Genomic DNA, 19845 nt, shown 5'->3' with positions numbered 1-19845 from the left:
AGGGTGGCCATTGTATGTTGGAATCAATTCTGGTGTAGATAAAGTGGAAGTGGTAAGCCCACCATATACATTAGATAGCTGTTGGCTGAACAACGGTTTGGCTGATTGTTTGGCTGGCAGCCATCTTGGCGGTCTATCCCATACACAGGAGCACTCATTCAGCTGAACAGTCCTGTGTTCTCTATGAGAGCTTGATTCGACATATCTGGTAACAAATTATCTCCCGCAGATAATCCAGTCCGAAATCAAACATGCCTGATTGATATTCTACAGGGCTCCCAGGTGCAGCTAATACTAGAATACTAGTCCAATGTGTATGGGGGGGGGTGAGCTTTAACAAAGTGGTGGTGTTTTTGGGGGAGTTTCAATATATATTATACTAATCAAATCGGTGTAAAATACATTTTCGTTGTAACTGGCTGTTTGGTAAAAAAAAATAAAGTATTTCTGCTCTAAACACAGTTAAAGTCATTGACAGTAATTCTAAACCAATTACTAACAAAAATGTAAGTGTAGTTGTAATGAAAAGCACAATCCAAACACCACATTTGTAGAAAAATATCAATATTGTGTGATTTGAGAAAGCTGTTGAATTGCGCGTCTGGTGACCTTTACTTAGCGCTGTAATTATGTCTTCCACCAACAACATGGTAGATCTGGAGTCCTAGTTATACCATCTATGACAAATGCATCTGAAATAGAACAAATTACTTAAATTGCGCAATCAATTTATTTCACACGTCTCACATAAGTGACATATGCTTCTCTGCTAATAAACAAGCTCTACGCACTTACGAGTGTCTTGCATTTAAAGACTATTGTGCGGATATAAGCATGCACGCCGCTTCAATCAAGAATGTGTAAAATGTCATAGAACACCTACAGGTAGTGCCGGTTTCACACATCCGGCACACTCCAGTACAATGCAATACTGTACAATGGCATTGCGAAAAGCTCCCGTCAAATGTTTCGGTCACATGACACCATGTGACCGAAAGTTGACGCGATGCCATTGTACTGTATTACACTGTACTGGAGTTTGCCATCAGGATATCCCGTCAGGAGTCTCAGACTGACTGTTCACAGCAGACTACAGACTGCTTCTAGGGAGTGTACAATGCATTCACAATCCACAGGCTGCCACAGTCAGACGTTTGCCATCAGATTTCCTGCGGGACAGGTCAAACTTCCTGCATGTCTAACTCCGATTGAGATGATACAATGATTTGAGCAATGGCCCCTTACACTGCTTTGCCCCTACACCATAGGACAGTGGTCAATGTTATCCACTCGCAGTTCTGGATGCACAGTCATAGCCAAACTGACAAAAAGGAATTTTGTTTTAAAACCTATAATAGCAGATAGCACTGACCTAGTAAATGTTTTATGAACACAATGCTGTAACCCAATTATATAGGGTCACATTTCAGGACAGCTTTAGAAGGCATGAGGCCGATGAGACAAGGTAGTAGCACTCATCTAAGTATCATGGTTTTGCTCTGTGAGTCAATTTGCAAGGAAGCATTATTTAAGTCAATACTATTATACATTTTTTGATGACATGAAGAAACCATTTGGAAAAGTAACATGGAGCCATCTTTTATCACCTACCCACATGAATGATTACTATGGGCTCCACTAATTACTAGAACAATGGTCACAAGTCCACTATTTCTCCTTACTGCAGGATATCTATGAGTAAGAGCTTGAATGGAGAGGTGGCAAAGCATGTACCCTACTTCACTATTCAAAGTCAATAACATTGATACGTAAGGATGAGCAAATTGTATTCTGCTTAAATATTACAAAAATACACATGTGGAAAATGCTATTTTTTTGTGGCTCCCTTCCATGAATATTCAACAAAATGTTGTCAATAAAAGATTTTAAAATAAAAATCACTCCCCTCTCTAGCCCCACCATTCTATGCTGTCCTCCGTCTATTCAATGGAACATCTTCTTATCTGTCTGGCCCCACTATTCTACACCTTCTCTGTCTGGTTCCCGGCACATCTTCTTATATGTCCGGCCTCACCATTCTAAACCATCCCCCATCCAATCCTTGGCGCATCTTCTGTCTGGCCCCACCATTCTACACCGTCCCCCATCTGGTCCATGACGTATCTACTTATCTGTCCAGTCCCACCACTCTACATCATCCCCCGTCTGGTCCTTGGCGTGTCTACTTATCTGTCTGGCCCCATCATTCTACACCATCCCCCGTCTGGTCCTTGGTGTATCTACTTATCTGTCTAGCTCCACCATTATCACCATTCTACACCTTCACCATTCGTTCCTCGGCGTATTTTCTTATCCTCTTATCCTGGCCTACATTGAAGAGACCCACGGATTCAGCGCTTGACAGTGGCAATAAGAACATGTGCTGAAGACTGGACAGTGGACAGTGAAAAGCAGAAGGGCCAAAGCAGTAAGGTGAGAAAATTATTTTTTATTTTTTACATCTTACATTTCTAATGCTGTGAGTTCTGTAGAGACCATAGAAAGTAAAAAAGGACATTCAATTTGTTGAGCATAACTTTGCTATAAATCAAATATCATGGGAAAATTTGCACATTTGGCTAATTCAGATTTTGTCAGATCTGCTCATCTCTACTGATGTACAAAGCTGAGTACAGTACACCTAGACAATGAATGGCATGGTAGGGTGAACGCTTGAATGCTGCTCCATTACGTTGATACTCATTGCGGGGGAGGGCAGTGAGGAAAATCAAGGGGCTTTGGGGCTCTTGGAGTAAAAAATGGGAATCCTAGTGAGCATACAAGTAACACTTATCCAGAAAATATGTGATAAATGTCAACATTTGGAAATTCATTTAATAGGAATCTAACATTAGATTTATGTGTCTCAATCTAAGGATGGCAAGAAATGGATGGACTCTGATTTCAGTGGTGTGTCATTTACTGGGCATCTTCATGCAGTATTGAAAAAACAATGTTTCATTTGCTGCAGTTTTGCTAGAACTCTTAATGATAAGCTCATACTATGGGCCCTTAATATTTTCAACTACGTGTCTCAGTTGGTTAGTCCAGGGCAGGTCATCAATGGCTTCTCTTGCCCTACTATCCTAGACTGACAGGTCTCTACCTATGTCTATGTGTGTGCATAGGGAGACATATTAGTCATGGGGATCAGGGCAGGGAGAAGCAACTGGCTTTTCAAAGTATGCTTTTCTGAAACACCATAGTATTTCAGAGTAAACCATACATGGAAGGAATAGTGCAGCCAGACACTGATTCATGCTTTCTGAGCATCGGAAAGCATGAATCAGATAACAGATTCCCATTAAAGAAGTATTACAAAAGGTAGAAGTTATCACCTATTCATATGATAGATGATAACTCCTAAATCAATGGGGGTCCCTCAAAGATCATCAGAACCGTACACTTTTATCCATGTTAGAATGGAGCGGCAGTGTGCACACATAACCGCTGCTCCATATGTTCCCTATGATACTCCTTTAGGGAATGAATGGAATGGTGATTGTAGCTGAACACTGCAGGGCCATTCTCATTGGGATAAAATTGCCCAATTCTGGTGATCAGCAGGAGTCCCAGTGGTTGAAACCCCATGACCTAAAAGTTATGCCAATTGAAGATACCGGACCCAAAGCTCAGACTTTCAATAACAAATGTCTGGGTGTCAAGGGGCTAGAAAAATGTGCCTAAAGTAGCAGGGAGAATTCAACTTTACAACAGATTTATGAGAGATTGTAAAGCACTGATAGGCTGATTATAGGGTCATAATGCAATTTATTCATGGCTCTTCTTGACTGGTTATTCAGAATGGTTACCATTAATAAGAAGCACGATGTGATTATTATTATTATTATTATTATTATTATTATTATTATTAATAAACATAAGTGATGTCCTTGACAATCTGAGGGAGAAGCTTACATTTATTGTCAGAAAGGGGTCCCTTCATTGTCAGATAATCATCCTGAATAGACACATTTGTCTGTAGTTTGTCCATTATTTTGGAGGTGACATTTTTTTCCTCCATTTTTCTTTAGCTTCCTTTGTAATTGAAGCAATCAAAAATTATTCAAATACATGTTATGTACTAAGTCAACAAGCCCATTACAACCACACACTAATTATAAAACCATTTCATAATTAAAGTGGGTCAATGTCATGCCAACATGTATTAGCTCAAGGGAAGATATGTCATCCTTATTTACTGACGTTTCATCTTATTGAGCCACTTCTAATTACCTCAAAGGAGGTAAAGGATCTTTTGTTGTAAGGTAAAAAGGAAATACTGGAGTTTCCCATTGCAATTATTCATTAGGCTGTACTAGTAAAGCTTTCTAGGTGGCACACTAATATGTCTGGACAGCTGCCTGGCATACAGAGGTGGTGGCCAGAAAAGAGTGCTCATCTCCATGCTGCCAACCAGAGGTGGTGGCCAGAAAAGAGTGCTCACCTACATACAAGAGAACTGTTGTATGAGGGGGGCCTAGCACCAGAGCTTCGAGTCTTTTGTGTCTTGCAAAAAAAAAAAAAAGGACAAAGATTGCATGACTGAAATAAATATATGATGGTAATGTCTGAATCCAGTTTTTGAATGTACTATCATAGCCTTCACAACAGAGTGCAGAGCACTTCTCTAATGCGAACATGACCATAGACTAGTGGGAAGATGACTAAGATGTTCTACAGATGTCTGACTGGATTGGATTCCAACCACTGGGATTCCCAATGGTAGGGTTGTTTATGAAAGACGGGATGAATGGTTCTCCCCATATGAATGTAAGTCCCTCAATATTGTCATTCTTTACTTGCTTATATGAGTGATATGAAATACTAGCATTAATAAAAAACACAATTTCATGGCACTCTTTCAAGAGATGTGTCTATATATGCGGCCACCAAGTTGTTGTAATGTGACCTTCAGCCTTATGTGAGTCTTGTTAGCATATCACAATATCACAAATCAAGAAGAGCTAAAGCCTGCTTTACACGTTGCAATTTCGCATACGATATCGTATGCGATTTGCAACATCCCCATCGTATGTGTGGCACGTTCAATTTGTTGAATGTGCCGCACAAACGATTAACCCCATCACACGTACTTACCCGTCCATACGACCTCGATGTGGGCGGCGAACATCCACTTCCTGGAGTGGGAGGGACGTTCGGCGTCACAGCGACGTCACGCGGAAGCCGGCCAATAGAAGAGGAGGGGCGGAGATGAGCGGGACGTAAACATCTGGCCCACCTCCTTCCTTCCGCATAGCTGGCCGGAAGCCGCAGGACGCAGGTAAGATCTGTTCATCGTTCCCGGGGTGTCACACACTGCGATGTGTGCTGCCCCGGGTACGATTGAACAATCTGACGTTCAATTCATGAGAAATGAACGACGTGCATGCGATGAATGTTTTAACGTTCAATCGCAATCGCACGTACCTGTCACACACTACAATGTAACTTACAATGCCGGATGTGCGTGACTTACGACGTGACCCCACCGACACATCGTAAGATATATTTTAGTGTGTAAAGCGGCCTTTAAGGGTTATTCCCTGACATGAACCATTGTTCCATCATTCTCTACAGGACTTGGGGAGATAGTTGAATACAGCGCTCGGCTATTTCCTGTAAACAAAGAGTGAGGAAGTGGTGTGAATGTAAGGGTCCTGCTCCATTCCGAGACATTTTAGAGCTCTGTTCTTAAGATTGGTCAGACTGCCACAAATTCACAAGTTACCACCTATCCTAAGGATCAGTGCTAACTTCCAAAGTTTAGCACAAATGTTACATGAAATTTGCAGAATGTTAGAATGGGCACATCTGAAAGTGAGCAGGTACAGCCAACCAGATGAGATTTTGTAAACAAATATTGCAATAAACCGTAATTATACCATTAAATATAAGTTAACATTAAGTTATAAGTGATGAATGTATATATTTTTATATGGAAACTCTGCACTGATGCACTGCAGAGCCGGCTGTCAGTCAGTGTGGGGGTGTGGTTACAGCTGCTGCTCACTATGCCCAGATCATTGACTATACCCACATCTGCACCGCATCTATGACTGAAAGCCTGAGGCTGCCGGAAGGAATTAAGTTTATATTGGTGTGGTACCCAGGCTGTCAAACGCGTGGCTTTAGAACGATATTAACCTGCAGATTAACCCCATATCTGGAAATAAATAGCATTTTTTACATGACAGGTTCCCTTTAATTTTTCTTTTAATCCATGTATTCAAATTATGGATTTGGTACAGTAAAAGCATTTTTAGTGTATCCATCATAAGTATAGATATAAAACATAGCAAACCTTAGTTTAGACTGACCATAGCAAATCATCATTTTTCATTTAAAGGGAACCTGTCAGGTGCAATATGCACCCAGAATCACGAGCAGTTCTGGGTGCATATTACTAATCCCTGCCTAACCGTCCCTGTATACACTAGCATAGATAAAGGGATCTTTAGAAAAATTATATCTAAAGATCTTTTATCTTATGTTAATGAGCGAGGGGACTAGTCCCAAGGGCGTTATATCCCCTGATTAGTCCGCCCTCTTAGCATGTTATTACGCTCACAGGGGCATACTAACATGCTATTCAATGCAGCATGACCAGTGGTGACGCAAGTAAATGTGTTCGCTGTGACCGTGCTTCTGAATGCTGGGCACTTCCTGTCATGTGCCGTATGAAGTCGGGTGTACGTGTCCTGGCTTCAGAGTGGTCTAATGCGCATGACCGGAAGTGCTGGGGCATTCAGAAACACGGTCACAGCGCACACAGGTACTCGTGTCACCGCTGGTGATGCTGCATTCAATAGCATGTTAGTACGCCCCTGTGGGTGTGCTAACATGCTAAGAGGCCGGAATAGTTGGGGGATATTATACCCTTGGGACTAGTCCCCTCGCTCATTAGCATATGATAAACGATCTTTAGAAATACTTTTTCTAAAGAACTCTTTATCTATGCTAGTGTACACAGGGACAATCAGGCAGGGATTAGTAATATGCACCCAGAACTGCTCGTGGTTCTGGATGCATATTGCACCTGACAGGTTCCCTTTAACCAGCAATTAAACATGACGCATACATCCAAAAAGGAGTCTGAATATCATTAAAATAGGTGATAATTCTGAAAAAAATGAGTAGGATTACATTGTTTACTTTTTGCCTTCCTTACGGAGTCTATTAAACCTTGTCAGTTGTCAAAAACACCCCAATAGTCAATCCTATAATCTTTATCTCCTTCATATATTAGTGTGTGCTCAAAAGAATCTCTTAATGTGTGCGGACTACTCTCCGGCAACTGCTTTGGCAGCTGCCATGAACTGCACAAAGGAGCAGGCTTTAAAGTAAACTCAGTGTGATGTTGTTTAGTCTACAGCAGTGATCTGCAGCCTGCAGCTTTCCAGCTGTTACCCTACAAATCCCCAGGCAAGCTGGGAGTTGTAGTTCCACAACAGCTGGCAATCCCCCGATCCATTAGTAGGATCATATGTGCAGAAACAGTATGGCTCATATCGAACAAGCGTTGCATATGTTGTGTCTCCTTTGTGTTCAGAGCTCTGGTACACCGGGCTGCATCGAGTTCTTGCAGTAACGCTTGACTTTGTAGAGGCAAGGGACAAGTGTAATACAATTGCTTAGTATGGGGTGCACATTTCAGCAGTTAGCCCAGCAGAAATATTGAAGAAGTCACGTAATTAGTCGTTTTCACAGGGTGGCCTGAAGCCAGTGAGGATCCCACAGCGTTTTTTGCATTCTGTCATAAAAAAAAGCCTGTTCAAAGGCCCTCAAAGTCTGCCAACCAAAAACAAAACTGCTCATTATGGTCAAGACCTGGAACAGAACAAAGCGCTAGACTTACTTTCAGCATCAGCATGGAGTAGGAAGCACAGAAGTACCAGCACTGGCCTGGCAAAGTTCATCATCTGACAGTTTGGCACCTGCATGCTTAGGAAGGCTTGATTTCACCAGCTTTCAAAGCCAACGGGTGTCTACCCACGTTAAGTGTTTCAGTGCAGTGTTCTCACAGCCTGGAAAGACACAAAAAATAGCGTACAGATAAGACAATGATTCTTGTAGCTTCCGAATGCCTATCACGCAACACACTGTGAAATGATTCCCATTTTTACATTACACTAACTGAAGCACATTACACACTTTGTGTTTTTGCCAGCACGCTCGATGCCAAGAAGCCGCTTGGCAGAGCTGGTGATGTATTTCCCCATATTAAAGCAAAGTAAACCTAATCCCAGATGGTTTCCTCCCCTGGTCAGATCATCACCCGAATAGTTTATCTTCATAATTAGCTGTCATTTTAGTAACGGTAGTACCAGGTTAATGTATTACACGTGTTCATGGAAAATGTAATCCATATTTAGTTATCAGTGAAAGATGTGACGAAGCATTTGTGAAACGCGTGTGTGTGTTTGGTGGGTGAGTTTAGCATTAATTTACTACTTATTCTCCTGTTTAGACGCTCATGTATTTATTCATACCCATCTTTACTATCCTTGTATGCAATTTGTGCATTATACCTTGTATTAATAGGGTTCTCACTGTCTCAACTGGTAATTTTAATTCATGTCTATTTCACAAGCAAGGAAGATTCTGGGGCACTGCTCCAAATGCTATTGCATTAATACCATACAATTGGTGTCTATTTAACTTCAGTAACCAGGCAAACGTCCATGCCGCTTTTCCGGGTGCTCATTCAAGGAAGAGACATCCAGATAAAAATATATAAGAATGAATGAAGGCACTCACACGTGGAGGTTACATACTTGGGGTAGAGAGGAGGGGAAGAACCCCCCGACACGTCTGACGACGGCCGTTTCGCACTTTCTCTCAGTGCTTCAGCTTGTCTGAGACCAGCTGAAGCACTGAGAAAAAGTGCGAAACGGTCGTCGTCTGATGTGTCTGGTGGTTCTTCCCCTCCCCGCTAACCCAAGTATGTAACCTCCACGTGTTAATAAAGAAATTCCTGCACAGCAAGTACCAGTGAGTGCCTTCATTCATTCTTATATATTTTCAATTCTTATCTATATTGCCGGGATAATCTACAGTATATATGTTGTTTTTATAAATTATATTTACTAAAATTTGAAATATTTTAATCATTGATATAATTAATTTGATCTTCTTTTTGGGACATTCACATCCTCTAGGATTGAAAGCTTTGGTGGCAAATTTTTTTTGGCAACTTTTCAAAGTGTTTTATACCAATTGGACATAAACACTTTGATGAATCGGGGCCACAGTGAAGTCATAATTGACTGCATATATTACTGTCAGACTACATCCATTAAGCTTACATGCGTTTCTGATGGATCCTGATGGATCTCCATAGATCTGAATGTTAATCCACAAAAATGGACAAGAATAGGATATACATCGAGTTTAACCAACCCGAGAAAGGGGAGGGTAAAACCCTGATTCAAGAATGGGTCCATTAAACTCTATGGGGCAGATTCATCAAAGTGTTTAAGACAGAAAACTGGTGTGAAACACATTAAAAAGTCAGAAAATTTGTGCATAACACAAAAATTTGAAAATATTTTGCAACTTGTGCCATTTTTACGCGTGTTTCGGGCAGATTCCGCAAAATGAGCAGAGGGGATAATGGGTGGGACGGTGTGTGACAACATCCACCCAATGGATTAAATCAGTGTGTTGGACTTTCTTACTCCGGATTTACTCCAGTCCATGAATTGAAAAATATTTCTAGCAGTTGTACACATCAATAATAGGATGTGCCGAATTAAATAAGTGGCATTCTCTTCTTAAAGGGAATCTGCCACCAAGTTTTTGCTGCTCTGAGAGACCCTGATTCCAGCCATGTGTCACTTACTATTATTATTATTATTATTATTGTTTATTTATAGAGCACCATTGATTCCATGGTGCTGTACATGAGGGGGTTACATACAGAATACATATACAAGTTACAATAGACAGACTGGTACAGAGGGAAGAGGGCCCTGCCCTTGCGGGCTTACATCCTAAAGGATTTTGGGGAGGAGACAGTAGGTGGGGTGTAGGTGGGGCAGCAGCTCCGCACGGTGGTGGGGCGGCAGCTCCGCACAGTGGTGGGGCGGCAGCTCCGCACGGTGGTGGGGCGGCAGCTCCGCACGGTGGTGGGGCGGCAGCTCCGCACGTGGTGGGGCGGCAGCTCCGCACGGTGGTGGGGCGGCAGCTCCGCACTTACTAGGCTGCTTGATGTCATTTCTATAAAATCACTTTTTTGTCTGCTGCAGATCTAGTAGTTATCTGAATGCTGAGCTCTGTATAACCCCGCCCACACCACTGATTGGCAGCTTTCTGTCCATGTGTTACAGAAAGCAACCCAGTAAGTGACACATCAGTGGAATCATGGTCTCTGTCTCTACATTATTCTGCACTCAGATTAGGTGGCAAAAACCTGGTAACAGATTCCTATTAATACATTCAGTGAATCTTATTAACACTGGCATAGGAAACGTGGTGCTCAACAGTTTTTATGAATAGCCTTCTGCAACTCTGATAGAAGATATCAAATGGCACACAATCTCAATGCACTGACTGAACATCCATTTGGATAGGTGGTACCCCTAAATTCTATTATGGGGGCAATGGGAGATGTATCTAAACATACAGCTCAGTTCAACATTTGAACCATTCATAGATATCTTACAACTATCCTAATAGAGAGTGCTTTAGATCCTGTTAATATGGATGTGTTTGGTATTTTATGTACTTAGCCTTCAAATTTCTACCATTGTCATTGTGCGGTAGTATACCCAGTGTGGAAAAAGGCAGCATTAAAAAACATTGAACGTCAAAGCAAAATAACTTGACTTTAATGATGAATGTTGACTTCTTCCTCCTACAGTATCTCACTTTCCGAACAAATAACCCACTGTTTAAAGGGAATCTGTCAGCAGGATTTTGCTACCTCATCTAAGAGCAGCATAACGTAGGAAAAGGGACCCTTATTTCAATAATCTATCCCTTAGTTTACTGTGTGTAGCAGTTCTGACACAATCAAAGTTCTTAGATGTAGGATGAAGCAGAGGTGAGAAAGCTAACCCTGCCCACACCAAGCTCTCTATGTACATAGTCTATTGACAGTGAGCAGCTGATCACAAGAAGGGGTGTGCCGGACTAGCAAGCATCTGAGCTCAAGACCTGGCAGTGATAATCAACTAGTGATAAAACCTTCATTATAAGTAAACAGCACAGTGCGATAAGTGACACATCGCTAAATTCTGTGTTTTAACTCCTATCTCATGCTGTCCTCAGATTAGGTGGTATAGCAAAAACCTGCTGACAGATTCCCTTTAATTTATCTACTTTAGTTGTCTAAGGTATAGTGACAGATTGCCACTGAAATGTTGAGTAACAGTCTTGAGTTTATACCTCTAGGTTTTGACATTCTTCACATGTAAGAGTATTTAAATCTGCCATGTATTATGTTTTATTGCCAAGATGATGCCCCCTCATTACTGACTACAGCACAAATTATGCTTGTTGGCACTTCATCACGCTTATCCTATATTGTGCTGTCTATCTAGGACTCCAACCCTTCTTCATTCTACCTTCCTTTGAGTATCCATAGGCATTGTGGTGTACTATATTCTTATATGATAGTAGGAGAAAGTTTACATTTTCACCAAATACCATGGAGATAGGGACACTTGTGATGCATCAATGTCTAAACAAATAAACCCCTAGACATATATGATTACGAGAGGTGCATGATGTTGGGATCCCGATGATTATTTTTACTCAATAGTAGTTCAAAGCTCTTCAGTATAATCAGTATTCCTATACACGCTGAAAGCTTAAGTAATGTAAACTGACAAGATAAAATCAATGTACAGGAAATATTATGCTACTGGGACTCCAAGTCTGCGGACTTTGAACTCTGTTAAGCCTAAAATTGACTTCACATATTCTAAACAGATGATATACACAGTTCGCATAGCTGACACCTGAGTAAATCTTGCACAAGTTCTATTTCGGCAGCACACATGGCCTTCATCTTCTCTTTTACTTGTCCTTTGATAGTATGTACTGTGCCCCTGACATGAATGAAAGCCACAGAAATCATAGCAGGCCATGCGCTGAGGGCACCAGCTCACTCTTATAATCATAACCATCTTCATGCCAGCATTTCAAATAGCAGCAACATCCATAAGACATCAGTCCTGTCGGACTCAATTTGTGTCTGTGCAAGCGTATCCGAGCCAACTGCTACATAATGACTTTGATGCTATCACAGAGATGGAGATATATAGAATGTGCTCTCGGAGGGAGGAAAGGTTGCTTTGTTTTCTTGTGCTGTTCGGCACTAACATGGAGATGCTGATCCATATATATAATAGTATTTACAATCACACTTCCAGGACCAAGCAGGGCTTAAAAGTCAGGTCAAAATCTTTTTAGATTACCTTTATAATTTAAATAGATTCATATATGCATATAAATGTATAAAGCATAATATATATATATATATATATATATATATATATATATATATATATATATATATATATATATATATATATATATGTATATAGATAGATAGATAGATTTTATTTCTGTATATGCATAATTTGTCAATGCTAGAGACCTGAGGTAGGGACTATCTCTATGTGCCATAGCAGAGAGACAATTAAAAGAGAACTTCTCATGCCAACCGTTCCTACTTAGTGGAATAGGTAGACCTAAATTACAAGCTGACATCCTTCTAATGCTGGCCATACTTTCATGACAAGTGCTCATTGAGCCGCCGCTACCATCTCCCCCATACACATGAACATTCATATGTTTTCAAGAGGGAGAGTGGATGAAGCTTCTACAAAAATGGCTCTAGCGGTGGCTTATCCCATGAAGAACAAAACAGTTGTGCGCTACAATACAAATTGCCTCACCCGTAACACTTATGATGTCATCTGTCGTGGGAGAGTTAGGAGGCCTCCATACATATTAGATTATCGGAGGATTGTGCCAATATTGTCAGATTCAGCTGACTTTAAGGTGTATGGAGGTCTTAAAGGGCTTGCCTACTTTTAGTTATTCTTGGTATAAAAAAAACAAGCAATGCTGTACTTGCCATTTTGGGTCCTCTGGTGAGTCTTTGCCGCTACTCATGGTATCTGCCACTGATTGCAGCGCTGATGTCATGTTTATAGAAAATCAGCCAATCAAAGACCTTAGCAGTTCTGCCAGCAAGCACATAGGATCACTGAGCTCACTGATTGGTTGCCCTGCTGTCAACATATTCTCAGATGTGCAGTCAATGCCAGATATCGGAAGCAGGGGCGGAAACTCATGATTATGTGTTATACCAAACTGTGGGCAGGGAAGAAGAGTAACTAAAAGGGGACAACTCTTTTAAAAAGGGTCATGCCCCCAAATGTAAAATATGAGAGAAACAGAGGGCTATGCGGCCAGGTACTTACATAGGTAATGAAATCAACCATGGACTCATCTTAAGCGCTCACTCAAACGAGCATATAACACGACATATATCATCAGCTAGCCCTCAGACCACACAACGGAGCCGTGCTGACAAGTTTTTTTTTCTTGTACCAACTTGGCATGAGAAAAAAACTGCAGCATGCTGTGACTGGCAGCATATATTGGGCAGCATAAACCCATTCAAGGCTATGGGTGTGTGCAAAACATCGGACTGCACTCATATATCATCTGAGCGCAGTCCGATCTATGTGGATGCAGACAATGGAGAAGATGAAAAAAGTAAGTTCTCCATCTTTTCCACACCATGCGAATCGGATCACAATAAGCTGACACTAGGCCGAAACTCTGATCAAAGTTTGAGCCGAGTGTCATTACCATAATAGATCAAATTCTCTCAGAAGAGAAAATCATGGCTGGTGTGAGCGCAGCCTTAGATGTGGGAAAAGGCTAATTCTTGAAATTATGCTATTTCAACTTCACAGCAATCTTATTTAATCAAGAATATTCCACGGAAAGTGTAACGTTAATGTTAAACTCTAAAACCAGGATGCGATATATATATATAAATGTGCCAATGTCATAGGATAAGGTCAACCACATCATCACTTCCAAGGGAAATAATTAAAAGTATAAAAAACACTCAAAATCTCCACAATTGACCAAAATAAACACTCATTATTAAAGGGAATTCATCATTAAGGCAATCTGTTATATTTAAATAGCCCAACTATATTTCACTTTCCCAAGGCACAAATGCTATACTACCGTCCTTCTTACTATAAATGCAGACCCAAATCCCACTGGAAACCTCAGAGGTGATCAAGTTCTCTGTTTACCGTCACTGGACTCCCAGACATTCTGGCTGAACCATTAAAGCAGCTCTTTTCCTTACCAGATGTGCCATAAATTTCCGACATGTATATCCAGACTTGTTCTCTGATCTTGCTCGTTCTATGTTACCGAATATGTCACGGAAAGGACGTACACCATCATAATATATGAAATCAAAATTCAACATATTCTTAAAAAATAATAATCTAGTCTAATAAAATACATATTTTTAAAGATTTTCTTTTTATTGTATTCCTACTTTATTTTTGAGTATAATGTCTTTTCTGCATAGGTAATGGGCAATGTTGGTTTCATTGGTAAATAACTGGAGACATTAAGACAAACTATAAAGAAATACCATTTTCAGCTACCTCCCTGCTACTCCTCTCCAAGTAGCAAACACTCCCATATAAGTAGACCAGTGTTCAGCATGCTTACACATCTGCCGATGGAGAAGAACAGACTTCCCATTTCCCGACCACTAATATTAAAGTGGAAGCTTGTAAAGAAAAATAAAGGGCCATAACTAGGATTTTATGGCATAGTTTATCAAGCAATCTTTGTAGTAGACTAACCACATAATCTCCTTACATTACACAAAGACAGAGCAAAACTTTAGAAGGGTTCTCTAGGAGAAAAAAAATAATAAAGTAAGGAAGAAACTGTCATTATTAATAATTTTGAAAATACCTTTTCCTTGTAAATGCAACATTTTGTTTTGAGAGGTAATCACTACAGGACATTAAAATGGCTGTCATCTTCTTACATTGATAGAAGCTTATTTAAAACATTAGCAGGCCAGGTCTCTGTGAGCATATGCAGTAGGAAGCTATCCTGTACTTGTTAACTGTAGATAACCTATGCCAGGTACTGTCAAGCTGTCTTCAGTTCACAGCACCCAACAAAAAGACAAGGTGAACAGCAGTGTGAGCAGCCTTTTCTTACCACAGCACCCCTAATATCTCCAGTACTGGATGATATGGTTGAACAGCAGTGTGAGAAACCTCTTCTTATCAAATTACCCCAGCTATCTCCAGTATTAGATCAGAAAGACAGAGTGGACAGCAGTGTGAGTAGCCTCTTCTTACTTCAGCATCTCTGATATTTCCAGCAATAGATCAGAAAAGCAATGTAAACAGAAGTGTGAGCAGCCTCTTCTTACCTCTGTTCCCCTGGTATCTCCAGTATTGGATCATAAAGACAGAGTGGACAGATGTGTCAGCAGTCTCTTTTTATAACAATACCCCTTGTATCTCCAGTATTGGATAATAAAGAAAGCAGTGTGAGCAGCCTCATCTTATTTCAGCACTCCTGTTATCTCTAGTATTAGATCAGAATGACAGGGTGAAAAGCAGTTGTAGCAGCCTCTTCATAGTTAAGCACCCCTGATAATTCCAGTATAAGATCAGAAAGAAGAGGGTAGACAGCAGTGTGAGCAGCCTCTTCTTACATCTGCACCCCTGGTTCACAAGTATTCATCAGAACAACCACTGCGAGGACAGCTTCTTACACATGATGAGAGGGAGAAGGAGTATCCTACTGCATATGCTCATAGGCACCTGTCCTATTAACATTCTCAGGCACGTTTATGTCAGTGTAACACGCAAAAGTCCTACACTTATTACCTCCCTAGACAAAATGCATGTAATTTGCTAATGAAAAATATTCAGGAATGTATTTATAGTGACATTCGTTCTTTGCTTTTCTTCCTGTTTTTTTCCCTGTGTTCTGTTATGACCTATTGGAGCACTTGGACATCCTAGCGCACATTCCTCTTCTATAACCCCTCTCTATGAGCCAGAGCAGAGGACCCATTCTGTCTGGTCATCATTTCAATGGCTGCCACGTAGTGCTACATTCTGGTGACCAGAAATGATTCACTTGGCGATAGCAGCTGCTCACTGAGTTTCTGACCAAGTGGTATAAAAGTATTTATTAATGTTATGTGTAACAGAGCAAGACATAATGCAAATATACGTAGCGGCAAGGTGCATTAAACCACATATGCAGCCCAATGATCTGTGTAATACAATTTCTGAGTAAAAATGCAGGTTCTTACATGTTCAATTATGACATAGTGCCAGCATGAATGTCGTTAAAATTTTACATAGATAAAAAATATTTTCAGTACTTTTTTTTTGGGGGGGGGGGGGGGGGGCGGGGGTTATTGATAGCAGATAATGAATTGCATATTGAATTGACTTGGCAATTAAAGTCTTCTCTTAGGTTTAATTATGCAGAGATGGTCCTACAACTTCTAATAATGGGGACAAGACTGGTGACCACTACCACAAAAAACCAAGGTCTCTACATACTAATTTAACATGCTCAGCACTACTGAGCTAAAGTTACTCCATTCCCACATTACTAAGTCTTATTTTTACTATTCAAGTATTTTTTCTACAAATTCCTCCAGGTACAAATGATTTATGACATAACAACCAGCTACTAAGCAAATAGTCTCATTGGCGTTGTATCACATATTTTTTCTAATTATATTTATTTGCAGCATTGTACTATATATTACATTCCCAGATTATAGAGTTCAAGCCTAAATATACATATTTTTATTTGTCACTGCAAAGTGCTACATATTGTACCAGCAGTATATGAACTAACTACCGTATTACACTATTTTATATACTTTTTTTTCTACCAAAACTTCCTACAGACAAGGTTGCCGACGTTACAAGTTTTTTAGAGAAAGTGTACACAAAACTTTTGGGATTAAATTTTAATCGATAATTCACTAAAGACCACCATACAAAGTAAGCTAAAGTGAGATGAATCTGCTGATATCTGCGGGAATGACCACCAGACTAAGGCCGGCGTCACACGGGACGATCTATCGTGCGATCGCACGAGCGATCATACCCGCCCCCGTCGTTTGTGCGTCACGAGCAATTAGTTGCCCGTGGCGCACAAAGTCGTTAACCCCCCCATCATACGTACTTATGTCCTGGACGACGTCGCTGTGGGTGGCGAACATCCTCTTCCTGAAGGGGGAAGGACGTTCGGCGTCACAGCGACATCACACAGCGGCCGGCCAATAGAAGCGGAGAGGCGGGGATGGGCGGGACGCAACATCCCGCCCACCTTATTCCTTTCACATTGCCGGCAGGACGCAGGTAAGCTGTGTTCGTCATTCCCGGGGTGTTACACGGAGCGATGTGTGCTACCACGGGAACGACGAGCAACTGGCGCGCAGAAGGAGGAACGACTTTATGAAAATGAGCAACGTGTCAACAAGCAACGATTAGGTGAGTATTTTTGATCGTTCACAGTCGTTCATAGCTGTCACACGCTACGATATCTCTGATGATGCCGGATGTGCGTCACTAACGACGTGACCCCGACGACATATCGCCCGATATATCGTAGCATGTGACGCCAGCATAAGGCTGCTTTTACACTTCCGTCTTTTTCCCTCAGTCACAACCCGTCGCTTTCAGAAAAAACTGAATCCTGCAAATTAATTTGCAGGATTCAGTTTTCTCCCATAGACTTGTATTAACGACGGATTGTGACTGATGACCTTGCATTATATATTGTATCTGTTTTGCGACGAATCAGTCATGAAATGACTGACCATCAAGCAGAAGCAATGCAGAATGTAACGTTTTTTGTGTGCGTCAAAAAAGCGGACAGCGATGGCTCCATCAGCATCCGTCTTGTTTAATAATGGAAGCCTATGGGTGTCGGAATCCGTAGGAGTCTGTCAATTGACGGATTCCGGTGACGGATCCGTCTTTTAGCAACTAAGCAACCGAGCATGCGCAGATATTTAAATTCCTTTATGTTTAGAAATATCTCTCTCTCTCACGGCATGGATTCATAGAGATTTTTCACTGGTAAATTACCTTTCCTGGCTCAAAAAAAAAAACAAAAAAAACAACGGATCCGTTTTTTCACAGGATCCATCGCATCACTGTTAACACTATCTGCAACGGATCATTCGCATCAGTCACATAGCAGCCTCCATGCGGCGGTGGACACAATGCTAATCACACACTCTGAATTCTTCTCCACGAATGTGCTTACTGAGGAAGGTCTACGGACCGAAAACGTTTTGTGTTTAAGCACATTAAATAAAACACATGTTGCAGTCAGTATTGGGAGTGCCTTGTATTCTTCTATTGACAAAAGGCCTTGGAACCTAAGTGCACCCGAACATTTATTACCATCTGCACAGAGGAAGTGCCATTTACTTCTTGTTTTTACAAAACAGGTTGTGACTGATTGAAAAAGACGGAAGTGTGAAAGTAGCCTAATGTGTTTAAGGGTCTCCAGACTGTCCTGATGATGTGGGGAGAGAAGTATTCGGCCTGTTAGGTTTCCAACAGCCCATCATTTTGTTCTCCAGGGCAAAGCCACTGCCATAGGAATCTGGTAGCAGTTCTCTCATAGGGAACACGGGCTCTCAGTTGAAACAAGTGTTCCTGTTTATGGTGGAGTCAGGAGATATAGCCAACTGGAAGCTGTCGCCGTACTGTCTTAGGGAGAAAAAGCTAACAGCTCTACATAACAAAAAATTGGCATGTGAAAACCCAGTATACTTCATACTTGTCCCCTCGACTGATACCAAACATGTTACCTACAGTACTTGGCCATTGCCTCAAAAGACCTACATCTTTGAGACAATGGCCAAATACGGGTTAGATTTATTTAGATAAGGGTGAGATTTATTTGTATAGACAACATAATGATATCCCATACATTTTATACCATTTTAACAAATTCCTTTTTCCTAATGATACCTTACTGGTCCTGGGAGGTTCTAACATATACTATTACAGTGCAGTGATTCCGTGCACCCTCACTTGTGGGTGACATCCATATTGTACAGTTATCACCCTGCCCTAATGGCTAGAATCAGTGATAACTTAAGCCTGCTTTACACGGTATGATCTATCGTGCAATTTCACAATCGATCGTACCCACCCCTGTCGTTTGTGCATCACGGGCAATTAGTTGCCCGTGGCGCACAAAGTCGTTAACCCCCGTCACGCGCACTTACCTGCTGTGTGACATCGCTTTGGGCGGCGAACATCCTCTTCCTGAAGGGGGAGAGACGTTCGGCGTCACAGCGACGTCACACAGCAGCCGGCCAATAGAAGCGAAGGCGCGGAGATGAGCGGGACGTAAACATCCCGCCCACCTCCTTCCTTCCACATAGCCGGTGGATGCCGCGGGACGGAGGTGAGCTGCTGTTCATCGTTCCCGGGGTGTCACACGGAGCGGTGTGTGCTACCCCGGGAACGATGAGCAACCGGTGCCATTTTAATTAAACAAGATTATGAAACCGAGCGACGAGTACACGACTCACGATTTGTGAGCGATACTGCGTCGCTCGGAGGTGTCACACAGCCCGACGTCGCAAGCGATGCCGGATGTGCGTCACAAAAACCGTGACCCCCGACCATCTATTGCACGATAGATCGTCTCGTGTAAAGCACCCTTTAGACTCCAGCTGTTTAATCAATCAATACTGACTGCAGTATCTAAGAGGTTAGAGAACAAAACAGGGGCTCTTATCTGTCATAACACTTACAATGT

General features: G+C 41.5%; 1 protein-coding gene across 48 annotated transcripts in view; it reads right to left on the bottom strand.

Moving 5' to 3' along the window:
* The window catches only part of PTPRD (protein tyrosine phosphatase receptor type D), a 507941-nt gene that overhangs the window by 369815 nt on the left and 118281 nt on the right, over positions 1–19845 (bottom strand). For all 48 annotated transcript variants that reach the window (XM_075317015.1, XM_075317121.1, XM_075317166.1 and 45 more), the window contains exon 2: positions 7859–8027. In XM_075317015.1, the coding sequence (XP_075173130.1) occupies positions 7859–7943 (85 nt within the window). In that variant the 5' untranslated portion in view covers positions 7944–8027. The remainder of the gene's footprint in view (positions 1–7858; positions 8028–19845) is intronic.

Source organism: Anomaloglossus baeobatrachus, chromosome 1 (assembly GCF_048569485.1).
Source record: "Anomaloglossus baeobatrachus isolate aAnoBae1 chromosome 1, aAnoBae1.hap1, whole genome shotgun sequence".
In the NCBI taxonomy this organism is placed as follows: Eukaryota; Metazoa; Chordata; class Amphibia; order Anura; family Aromobatidae; genus Anomaloglossus; species Anomaloglossus baeobatrachus.
Note: the sequence above shows the minus strand (reverse complement) of the source record. Positions and strands in the feature narration are given on the sequence as shown.